This window comes from Choristoneura fumiferana, chromosome 26, assembly GCF_025370935.1.
Source record: "Choristoneura fumiferana chromosome 26, NRCan_CFum_1, whole genome shotgun sequence".
NCBI classification, from domain to species: Eukaryota; Metazoa; Arthropoda; class Insecta; order Lepidoptera; family Tortricidae; genus Choristoneura; species Choristoneura fumiferana.
Window position 1 is genome coordinate 2884658 of NC_133497.1, and position 12437 is coordinate 2897094.

The 12437-nt window shown below is 39.0% G+C and overlaps 1 protein-coding gene across 8 annotated transcripts in view; it reads right to left on the reverse strand.

The window, feature by feature from the left end:
- Window positions 1–12437, reverse strand: part of LOC141442872 (uncharacterized) — a 126921-nt gene that overhangs the window by 46638 nt on the left and 67846 nt on the right. For all 8 annotated transcript variants that reach the window (XM_074108020.1, XM_074108025.1, XM_074108019.1 and 5 more), the window contains exons 7-13: window positions 11970–12094; window positions 10761–10917; window positions 9919–10013; window positions 6142–6310; window positions 3367–3613; window positions 1356–1519; window positions 470–690 (exon numbers count right to left, since the gene is read on the reverse strand). In XM_074108020.1, coding sequence (XP_073964121.1) covers window positions 470–690; window positions 1356–1519; window positions 3367–3613; window positions 6142–6310; window positions 9919–10013; window positions 10761–10917; window positions 11970–12094 — 1178 coding nt within the window. The remainder of the gene's footprint in view (window positions 1–469; window positions 691–1355; window positions 1520–3366; window positions 3614–6141; window positions 6311–9918; window positions 10014–10760; window positions 10918–11969; window positions 12095–12437) is intronic.

Consider the following 12437-nt stretch of genomic DNA (forward strand, 5'->3'; position numbering starts at 1 on the left):
GGATGCACAGAAAAACCAGAAAAAGAGACCAGCACTGGGAATCGAACCCAGGTCCTCAACAACGCAACATAGATGCCGCTAGTGCTGCTGCTTAAGTAGCAAAGTAGAAATAAGCAACCTGAGATATGTATGCATAGGAAAAAATCGTGTCTAGATTCCTGTCCAGCAGTGGTGTAGGGGTATAGCACGCAGCACGGGATGCTGAGGACCTGGGTTCGATTCCCAGTGCTGGTCTCTTTTTCTGGTTTTTCTGTGCATCCATGTATCAGTTTGTATTTTCGATATGCAATTATTTTTCTATGACCAACTTATAATTTAATATTATAAATGTGAAAGTTTGTGAGTGAGTGAGTGAGTGAGTTTGTGAGTGAGAACGGACGGGGAGAAGAACGGTCTGTGGTAAAATGTTGCGATTTGTGCATTCGTTCTACAATCTACTATTTTTGAAGTCGATTAAAATAATACTCACGCAGCTTTATACTCGGAATACAGCTTACATTTCTCCAGACTTTTCACTGTGGTGTACCAGAAACGCTTCAGCTGGTTATTATTGGACCTCGTAATGTAATTGTGGATGTATATGAAGTCACTGGCTCGTATATCGGCGCTGAGGAGGGCGTGCAAAGCCGCAATACGCAGTTGTATGTGCTCTGAGTCGTCCATGAGAACCGGTAAAGATGTTTGTAGTATCTGAAATACAAATAGACGTGCCTTATTTTAATTTTACTGTAATATGTGTAATGTATTTGAGCTCCACAGAAAACCAGCGTTACTGCACATAATGTGCGGCAACACATTCTGCGCGGAGACCCTTTTTGGTATCCTGCCGTGTCACCAAGTAACATAGATTTAGTTCTAGTTTTAGTTAAAATCTTAGGTGGTACTTATGGGGCCAAAATATATCTTACTTTCTTTCTTTCATTCTTTAATAATTGTACTTGTTTTGTATGTCTTTTTAATGTTTTTTCTATATGTATAACTAGTCGTTACCCGCGACTCCGTCCGCGTAGAATTCGGTTTTCAATACAAAACAATACAATACAAATATTCTTTATTGCACACCATAAATCAGTACAAAAAACTTATAATATAAACACTAAACGAACTATTCAATTTTCCGGGATAAAAACTATCCTATGACCTTCTCTGGGAATCAAACTACGTGTATACCGAATTTCATCTAAAGCTGTTCAGCGGTTTAGACATGATGATGACAAACAGACTTACAAACTTTCGCATTTACAATATTAGTGGGATTGAATTTTACAGCTCAATGCTATTATTGAGATACTGTAAATTTTTGTATTTTTTATTTATAATTAAATAAACATACGATATTGACGACTTGTACTCACAGTGTACCCATTAACACGGCTCACATCAGCCAGGGCTGCCCAAAGCCGCTCGTGGCGGTCCCGGCCCTTCTCCACGTACACGGTCCGCGTGTAGGCGTCCGCCGAATAACCCATGTTGCACAACCCCTGCAGCCAAACCATGCGGTCGTTGTATTGTGGACAATCTGTGGATTATTAAGCTGTGTAAAACTACTAAGAACTATTAACCAAGGAATATAAGAAACGTGAGGTGTTATTATTATATGTTTTATGTACAACTAATATTTACCCGCAGCTTCGCACACGTAAATCATTAGATAGATAGATAGAATAGTTTATTTTTGCTAAGAGTTACATTTTTTAGGATTCCGGAGCCAAAATGGCAAAAACGGAACCCTTATAGTTTCACCATGTCTGTCTGTCTGTCTGTCTGTCCGTCCGTCCGCGGTTTTGCTCAAGGACTATCAATGCTAGAAAGCTGTAATTTTGCACGGATATATATGTGAACCATGCCGACAAAATGGTACAATAAAAAGACAAAAAAAATTTTTTTTAGGGTACCTCCGATGTACGTAAAGTGGGGGTGATTTTTTTCTCATCCAACCCTATAGTGTGGGGTACTGTTGGATAGGTATTTTAAAACCATTGGGGGTTTGCTAAGACGATTTTCGATTCATCGATTTTTTTGTGAAATATTGAACTTTACAGTGCAAATTTTCATTAAATCGAGCGTCCCCCCCCCCCCTAAACCGGTGAGTGGAAAAATTTGAAAAAATTCACGATGGTAGTAAGTATATCAAACTTTCAAGAAAAACTATACGGCTAAGTTTGCTTGAGAATTATTCGTAGTTTAAGAGTAAATACCTGCCTAAGGTATAAAATATACCTAACTTGGAAGATTCCGTATAAACTACGAAATCCTTAAAAAAATATTACTTAATTTTTTCGTAATGGCTACGGAACCCTAATTCAATAAATTATACAATTATCTAGCTACTCTGGAAAAACATAACCCTCTTTCGAGCAGTCTGTTAAAAATAGGAAGTAACCTAACCAGACCTGCCTTAGTAGAATAGGTAGAAGCATCGAATTAAGGAGCTGATCTATTTATTAGGTGATGATAGATCTATTATTTTGGTGATCGAATTTTGATGATCAAACTATAATTTAGGATACAAACAGGTGTTTACATTAACCTGATGACTTATACTTAGAGACAGATTTGATTAATTTGATGACTAATATACTCGTATTTCTTTGGGATAGATATAATAATTAGGATATCGCAGTTTAGTGACAAATCTAAATTTAAATAATAATAATAGTTGTAAAATTAATTATATATATCTACGTACCTAATACATTTATTTTTATGTTTTTAAAGTCACACAGAGTCAGAGTTTTACAGTTTACAAAATATCAATTTATTTATGTAGTCTTATGTAGTTAATTGTGTGTAGTATGTCTTTATAACGGCCCGAGGGTTGCCGACGGTGCTGGCTGCAAATCAGCGCTGGGGTGTTTTTAACGCTTCAGCATTATGCTGAGCCAGTGTCCGATTCACAACCGCAATGACACATACCTTTGTGTTGTTTATTTGTACCTAATAATATTGTTGTCTTGTGTTGTGAATAAATGTATTTTCTTTCTTTCTTTCTTTCTTTCTAAATGACAAAAAATAGAGTTCCCTTTATTTATTACCTTTTGTAAAAATACATTATAAACACATGTCAGGTAATTATAAGAAATTCACAAAAGGAGCGTCAAATGTACCTACCTATACAAAAAAAATAAAAAAGATAATATATATATATATATATAATTAAAGACCCCTCCCACCTCCCTCCCTAGCTACCCCTCCCCCTTTTAGGCTGGCAACGCACCCGCAGTCCTAATAATGCAGTAAGTGTCCATGGACGGCGGTGTTCACTTACCATCAGGTGACCCGCCTGCTCGTTTGCCAGCTATTAGATGAAAAAATGACAACCATTGGGGCAGTGCCAAACACTCGTACAACCTTACTCGTACTTACCACTGTACATCCTGAAGTACTTCACAACAATGTTATCGAAGAAGTCCAACTTCACCATCCTAGCCTCCATGGTCCTATGTACCAGGGTAGCGAAACTCAAGATGGCGGCGTGTCGGATATCCCTGGGGTAGTCCAGGCCCAGCTTGGTGAAGACTTCTAGGTCTTCGAGGAGGCTTTGGGAGTAGTTGGCCACGTTGAACGGGAGCTTCCTGATGAGGGAGAGGATTGTCGTGTCCTCAATTTTATCCTGGAACAAGACAGAAACATAAATGGTCTTTGTCTAATTTAACATTTTACAGTCTAACATCTGGTAGCGTGGTGTACGGTTGTGTTGCTCTGAAGATGAGCTCTGGTTGAGTTCGAAACGCGTCAGTGTAGTTTGGTGGTGGTGGTAGATGGGTTTGTGTGATTTGTGTGTGTTCTTCACACTTAGCCAATCCATTTATCATACTTAGTTATGACATAGTTATAAAGTTGAATGTGGAAATGTCTTCCTTTTATTAATAATATTGTATCTTTTACTCTAAGGGGCTGTTTCACCATCCATTGATTAGTGTTAACCGACGGTTAAATGTGATGCCGTCTCCGTCTATTCGAACAAAACAAATAGAGACGGCATCACACCTAACTGCCAGTTAACACTATTCAATGGATGGTGAAACAGCCCCTAAGTGTGTTAATAAAGGCTTATTCTATTCTATTTTTACAAGCTTTTATTTAGTTTCACCTGTCCCGTTGTCTGTCTGTACCTAATCAAATCTTGCAACATCCCAACCTATATACGTCCCTGGGCACAGGCCTCCTCTCAGAACAAGAGGGCTTGGGCCATAGCTCCCACGCGGGCCCAGTACGGATTGGGAACTTCACACGCACCATTGAATTTCTTCGCAGGTTTGTGCTGGTTTCCTCACGATGTTTTCCTTCACCGCAAAGCTCGTGGTAAATGGGCCAATCAACTTTTTTTACCGACACTAATCTGTCCGCGACATTTTTCAAACAATTGCAGTTTTGTAAGTTAAATGTTTTCTGTAATTTAACAGATGGTGTACATGAATTCATGCCATCCTACGTAAGTTCAACCTATTAAACGTGAAATATCTTGTTGGAAGTACGATTTTTTGGTAAGCCAGAGACAATTTTTGTAACGCAGGAGACGGCCAAAGTGTCGGTAAAATAGTTGATTGGCCCAAATTTCAAATGTAATTCCGCACAAGAATTTCGAAAAACTCAGAGGTGCGAGCCGGGGTTTGAACCCACGCACGACCCTCTGCTTGAGAGGCGATAGGTCAAACCACTAGGCCACCACGACTTTCCACCACGTCTCGGCAGGACGGAACTCTTCAACGGTTAACAGCATCGACTTTAACTTGGTATGCAAATGTATTCGTAGTTTCGGTGCAATGCCAGTACAGTCAACAAGAAGTACAGCCAGTTTTTTTTTATTAAAAATGATTTTTTTATGGCTAGGTTATTATTCTATTCTATATATTCTTACAGTGTGGAGGTGGAGGAACTGCATGAACACGCATATATCTTGCATAAACTTAGCCATCATAGGATCGCAGGTGGTCAAAGAAATTATTTTATTTCATCTTACAATCACCAGCACCAATATCTGACACAACAAGCGTGCATAAAAATATCTGATACGATTCCTAGGGCGATTGGACGTATCAGATATTTTTTGCACGGTCCACTGTGGCAGTTATTAATACAGGGGAATCAGCTGCAGACATTGAGTATTGAGTAGTGAGTATTTTATCTTACAAAAGAGCGCAATTACAGCAATTTATAATTTGAAGACGCGTGAATCTTTAAGATCTTTTTTTAAGGAAACAGGTTTCCTAACCCTGCCGTCGCTTAATGTTTTTGAAGTAATCATGTATGTTAGGAAGAACATATGTGATTTTTCCACTAACGTCGATAAGCCAAAGGCTACTAGAAACAGGGAATAAAAGTTGCTCTTACAGTCTGCCTGTTAAAAGTGTATTTTGCATGGCAGTCAAATTTTTCAATAAATTGCCTGAATATCTAAAAACACTACCACCTAACAAATTTAGAAATAGAATATGTAAATATTGAAAGACAAGTGCTATTATGACATACAGGAATTTAAATGACATAGATTGAACAACGCATGAATTAATTACGTATTTTTTTATTGTATAGAATGTTTTCTTCATTTTATGTGTAATCCGAATAATGAAATCGTAATGATGTATTAAAATAATGTAAACGATAAACAGCATAAATTAGGTAGGTGCCTACATGTAGATGAAAATCTTTGTTATAATATTTGTAACGCCGTGTAAGCGGCAAAAAGTTTTGGTGAACTAATCAAATGTTGGCATACACCTGTTAACCATGTAACCTGCTTTTTGAACAAATAAATCTTTGACTTTGACTTTGCCTAAAACCTGAGTCGTCTCTGGGAAATTTATATGAAAACCAATATTAGTATGAACAAAGGTGTATGATTAGTGATATAATTGTGATGATTATGAGTTTCGATCGTAAGTATTAAAAAAAAATATGAAGAGTGATCGTTATGATATAAAATGGTATGAGAAACATTTTCGGACTTCCAATAATAGGACTTAAAAAGTTATGTGAAAAATGCGCACCCATTTTTAAACAGAGTATAAAAATGATTCTCCACCGGCGAGGCGCCTTGGCTAAAATAACCTTAACCCGTGACCCACACGGTAATTCGGTCGTCATTCAGACCAGAATGATGGTCTGAACTGACGGTAGAATCAGCGTGGACCGATGTACCTTTTGCTCCATGACGAGGTACTTGACGAACAGCGCGCACGCATGCGTCCTGACGTGCGGCAGAACTTCCAAGAAGATGTTTCTAGAAGTTTCCAGATCGTAGCTCGTACTCAGCACCATGTCCTCGAACAGTTTGCTCAGCGATACGTAGTTCAGCTGCGTCATTGTACTGTGGATAGCAGAGAATAGTTAATTCCCACTAATCCCACTAACATTGTACATACATACATACATAAAATCACGCCTCTTTCCCAACTGGGTAGGCAGAGCCTACATCCTTCCACTTGCTACGATCCTGGCATAAAACTCTCGCTCCTTCTACATTCATCAATCTTTTCATGCATGCACGTCGGTTTAGAATACTCCTGGCCCGACTTTTCGTCATCCTTTCACTAATATTGTAATCCCACTCAAAGATAAAGGTAAAAAAACTCAGATATACCACAGGAGACCAAAGAGCTGGTAGCTTCCTCGACAACAGTCTTACGATCCAGCGAGGAAATACTGCCAGCGTCTTCGGTACCATGACGCAGGGCCATTATTAGAATTACTGTAGTTTTAGTTTAGTGAACAAGGTGTATCATATTTTTTAATAAATCGCCTTCTTCGTCCTATTTGTTTATATAATGGGGGGGGGGGGGAGAAACGCAAGCGGGTGCCCTGAATGGAAAGCAATCACCGCCGCCTGATGCCCGTGTACATTCATAACAATAAGTTGAATTTGTATTCTTTTTGTATATGTCGGCGGCCGATCGTAAAATCCGCCAGATCACGAAATTCCTAGGCATATCGTGAAATGGCGCCATTTCGTGGAATGCCTAAAATTGTCCAGGCATGTCACGATGTGCCTGAAAAACAATACGGCAAATCGATTAGAGCAACGAATTCGTTGATATTTCTAGCTCTATACCGGGCACATCGTGTAATGTCGAAAAAAAGAAAAATTTAGGTAGGCAACTACGACGAGCGAAGCGAGGAGTTGTTAGTATGAATTGTGACCACAAAGCACGAGGCGAGCGAGCGAAGTGAGCGTGTCGCACCATCGGCCGGCGAAGTGCCAGGACCGATATAGCGGCGATTCATGATACCTATGCCTAGGAATTTCATGATCTGCCTAAACAGGCCAAATGCTGTAGCAATGCTAATGCTAGGCTATGCTGAGCCGAGACCGTTTCGCGATTTCGCAAATACTTTAATTAATATTTATTTTACACTTGTTTATTTTGTGTTTATCTAATTTGCGAAATGCGAATAAACGTTTTTATTTCTATTTCTATTTTTAAATCATGAAATGGCGGCGTTTCATGATATGCCTAGGAATTTCATGATTTGCCTAAATGTCACTAGGCAAATCGTTAAACGGTGAGTTTTGAACGATATGGCGGATATCCTTTAGCCAATTCATGAAAAGGCGCCATTTCACGATATGCCTAGGAATTTCGTGATCTGGCGGATTTTACGATCGGCCGCCGACATATATAACTGATGGGAAATTATCACCACCGCCCCTGAACAAGTAGGTTCCAACTACTCAAGGAGAGTCATTGTTAAACTACAAACTGGCAATGATCAAAGACAAAATTATAATAATGGGAACCTTTCAGCATATTGTACGTATTTGATTAGTATCAAACTAAAAAGGAATTTTCAATTCAGGTCGAGACGGTTTGGTACGGACAGAAATAAATTGAGCAATCCTATAGAGGAAGTATTTTGGAATCTGAGAGAATCGGAGCAGTGCAGCGGCCAAGTTGAGAAAATAATTGGGTACAATGCAAAAAATCTTTATGGAACACCAACACAGGTATACAGTTTTTCAAGATAAGCAAAGGTAGCCTTATCGAAATTGAAAATACAAACTGAAATATAGATGCACAGAAAAAACAGAAAAATAAGACCATCACTGGGAATCGAACCCAGGTGCTCGTAATCCGTACCGCGTGCTATAACCGCTACAACCACTGATGGTCAACGGTACCGACACGAATTTCCCTATGCACCTCATATCTCAGCTTGTGTTTCTTACTTAGTCACTTAAGCAGCGACGCTAGCGACATCTATGCCGTAGCCCTCAACGAGAAACTATTTCGGCATTCCATTGGAACTAACCGCTCACCCGGACAAGAGATATCGTTACTAAGCAATCAAATTAAGATTGGTTTTTGTATTTTTTATTTCAATTCCAAATTTTTACTTTTACGGTCATCCCGTAAAACCGAAATTGAATTCCAAAAAACCAATCTTAGTAGCCTTATCGCTTCAGAGCGAGCTTTTCTAGGCTACCTTTACAATAAACTGAAGTAAGGATTAGAGATTAGCAGTGCCCTTAGTGTAAGTTTTTGGTTACAAAATACGTCTCGATCGCGTTCGCGTTAAAATCTCAATTTATATGGAAACACGAACAGTGCCTCTAGCGGAACGTTGGCGATGTTCGTGTTTCCATACAAATTGAGATTTAAGCGCGTACGCGATCGAGACGTATTTTGTAACCGAAAACTTACACTAAGGGCACAGGTGGTGCAATTTACAGTAGGTTAGAGTAATGGTTGGAGTATAGGTGGGTCGATTCCTAGATAACAAAAACTATTAGGGGCTGTTTCAACACCCATTGATTAGTTTTATTTGACGGATAAATGTGATGCTGTCTCCGTCTATTCGAACAAAACAAACAGAGACAGCATTACATTTATCCGTCAGATAAATTTAATCAATGGATGGATAAACAGGTTCTTTTCAATTTTTTCTGCAAATATTCTTTGCAGCACAAACAGTGTCATATTAATTAATTTTAATATTATAATTCTCATTTAGAACTGTCAAAGAGGTAAATCCTGACCAGAAATATCTATACGCCATGTTGCGGAATTTCATTGGAACTAATTTCTTACACTGGCAACAATTTTAATGATTGTCAGTGTCACTGTGGCGGTTTCTTTGAACAATAACAAAAAATACCCAAAAACGATTAGTAGTCAACAACGGATCATTGTAAATAATGTTTATAATGAACTACTGAAAAAAACGCTTGGGGAATGAAATTATTTCACTACAAAACCTTTCCATTAACTCAGAGCTAGTAGTAGTAGAGTTGTTCTTTAAAAATATGCTCTGTCCATCGGAGGACAATTTTGCCAGTGTCTAGTAGTTTTTGCGTTGTACGGTAAAAAAATTCTAGAAAACGAATAGAGAGTAATGGTGGATGAACGACAGGTTAACGTTGTAGACAAGTCAAGATGTCATTGTTCCGACTATACTGCAGGGCTACTGCGAAACTCGAAGTTCGTGTCGTGCGGTCCCTCTGATACTTATACTATTTAATACGAGAGCAAGAGGGACGGTACGATACGAACTTCGGTTTTCGAATTACGGAGAAGGCCCTCTGAACTATTGCCATATAAATAAGAACAATAGCGCCCTCTGGACAATAGTCATATATTTTTGGTTTACCTTTATATGCATGTTATTTATAAGATATTGCATCTATTTCTGTTTGTTTTCTAAATACATAACAGTAAGACTATTTCGTAAGAAAAAATTAACGCAAATTTAGCATAATTAAGTAATTATCATCTCTTGCCAGTATAAGAGGGTTTGGTTGGCAGTTCCAATGCGGGCCCAGTGCGGATTGGGAACTTCACATACAGCGTTAAATTCCTACGCCGGAGTGTGCGGGATTCCTCACGCTGTTTTCCTTCACCATAAAGCTCGTGGTATCGGAACATTTTTCATGGAACTTGGCGGTGTTTTTACAATATCTGTAATACGATTCTGACTTACTTGAGGAGATCAATAAAGTCCAAGCTGTGTATCATGGAAGCGTTACGAACTATGTTGTCTGCGTCGATGCCTTTCCTTGAGATTCGCAGAAGCAACTGTAATCAATATAGTATTTTATGCAACTGTATCGTAATAGGGATCCTTAGAACACGAGTGTGGGTTTATGAAACGAGGCGTAGCCGAGTTTCATAATAGGGTCACATGAGTGTTTTAAGGCATAATTACGTACAGTTGCATACAATATTTTATCTATATCCATATCTATCTATAACCATTGAGAATGACCTGCATTAACGAGAACTAGGTAGGTATGTCTGCGCCCGCGACGACCTGCTGCTGCAGCACGTCCACGTGCATACGGAATCTTCCAAGTTTAGGTATATTTTATACCTTAGACTGCTATTTACTCATAAACTACTAATAATTCTCAAGCAAACTTAGCCGTTATAGTTTTCCTTGAAAGTGTGATATACTTACTACTTACCATCCTGAATTTTTACAAATTTTTCCACCCACCGGTTTAGATTTTAGAGGGGGGGACGCTCGATTTTAATGAAAATTTGCACTTTAAAGTTGAATATTTCGCAAACAAATCACTAAATCGAAAAATCACCCCCTCTTTACGTCTATGGGACGTACCCTAAAAATTTTTTTTATTGTACCATTTTGTCGGCATACCTTACATATAAGCCGCGGACGGACGGACAGACAGACAGACATGGCGAAACTATAAGGGTTCCGTTTTTGCCATTTTGGCTACGGAACCCTAAAAACTGTATCAGAATATTCGGCCATTTTTTTGAAACGTTCGAATTTTTAAGTAATCGCCCATATTCACATACCGCATACGCTGTGTTCTTCAGGTCTCCCTGTGTGTTGCTGTTGATGCCATCAGTCGGGTCCGTATATCCTTGAGACACGTATTGGACGCTCATTTGCGTCACGTTCAACTTGTCTATTTGGTCGCGGCGACGCTCCGATTTGTAGTTCAGGGATAATCTAGAAAATTATAATAATAATAATAATGAAGCCGTGGTGGCCTAGGAAGCCGTGGTGGCCTAGGAAGCCGTGGTGGCCTAGTGGTTTGACCTATCGCCTCTCAAGCAGAGGGTCGTGGGTTCAAACCCCGGCTCGCACCTCTGAGTTTTTCGAAATTCATGTGCGGAATTACATTTGAAATTTACCACGAGCTTTGCGGTGAAGGAAAACATCGTGAGGAAACCTGCACAAACCTGCGAAGCGATTCAATGGTGCGTGCGAAGTTCAAGCCCTCTTGTTCTGAGAGGAGGCCTGTGCCCAGCAGTGGGACGTATATAAGCTGGGATGAATAATAAAACATAGGACGGTTTTCTCCAAAACAATTTTAGCGTGATACAAAAGTAATTTATTAATTTATTTTTATATTTTAGAGAGTCAACGGGGCAATGCGGCTAGTGTTTTAAGCGACGAAAAAAAACGCGTATATTTTTTTTTTTTTATTTATGACCACGCTTAACTTTTTTCAGAGTACTCCGATTTTGATAATTATTTTTTTATTGGAAAGCGTATTCCCCGAGGGTGGTCCGGTCTTATTTAAATTTGGAAAAAAATCCTTCCCTAAGGGTAGAGACACAGAGGATGATTGATTGATCTGTCACTGATTGTAATGCATGACCGGGCATAACTTTTTACACAGTACGATTTTGAAGTTGGTACTATAAAATTTGGAAAAAAAATACCCCAAAAGGTGGGAAAAAAAGTATAAAATAAAAACTTTTTAACAAAAAAATTAAACCGCCGAAAAAACCCAGAAATCGAACCCAGGACCTCAAGCTTCTTAATCGGGTTCTCTAACCACTGAGTACTTCCATTTGTGTAGCAGAACCTGTGTTTTAATATTTTGCTCCTGTTACAGGGCCCACTCGGTATACGTCCCACTGCAGGGCGCAGACTTCCTCTCAGAACGAGATTGGGAGTTCTACACAAACAATTGAATTTCTTCTCTAGTGCCAGGCTTCATCTCGATGTTTTTTGTTTGTCTCTGTGTGAATTGACTCAGAAACTGTACTTACATGGAGTTGACCGACAATATGCGATCCTGCACTTTATACAAGGAAGTTCCTTTCATATCCAAGCTTTTTAGCCCTATTTTATCGTCAAATTCATACACCCTTTCTGCCGTAGCGATGACATCGGGCTGGAATACAATACAATATAATGATACACTTAAATGCTTAATAGATCTTATAAAATTAAGAGAGGAATACTCAGCAAGCTTTTGTGTTCTCTGATCGCTAGAAGCTGGCCGTCTTCAAATCTAATGTAGGGCTATCGTTTTTTGTCTTTCTAGATGGCGCCACTGTTGCGTGAGATTTTAAGTGTGGCTTTCAAAGTCTGTTATTACGGGCGTGAAAACAAAGTTTAGACTAAAATCATATTTAATGCACCTTAAAACCGTACCATAAAAATATCGAGCTACCACAGTGTTGCGTAAACCCGTTTTGTTCGGAAAAAAAAGGAGGACAAAAGTTACCCAAGGA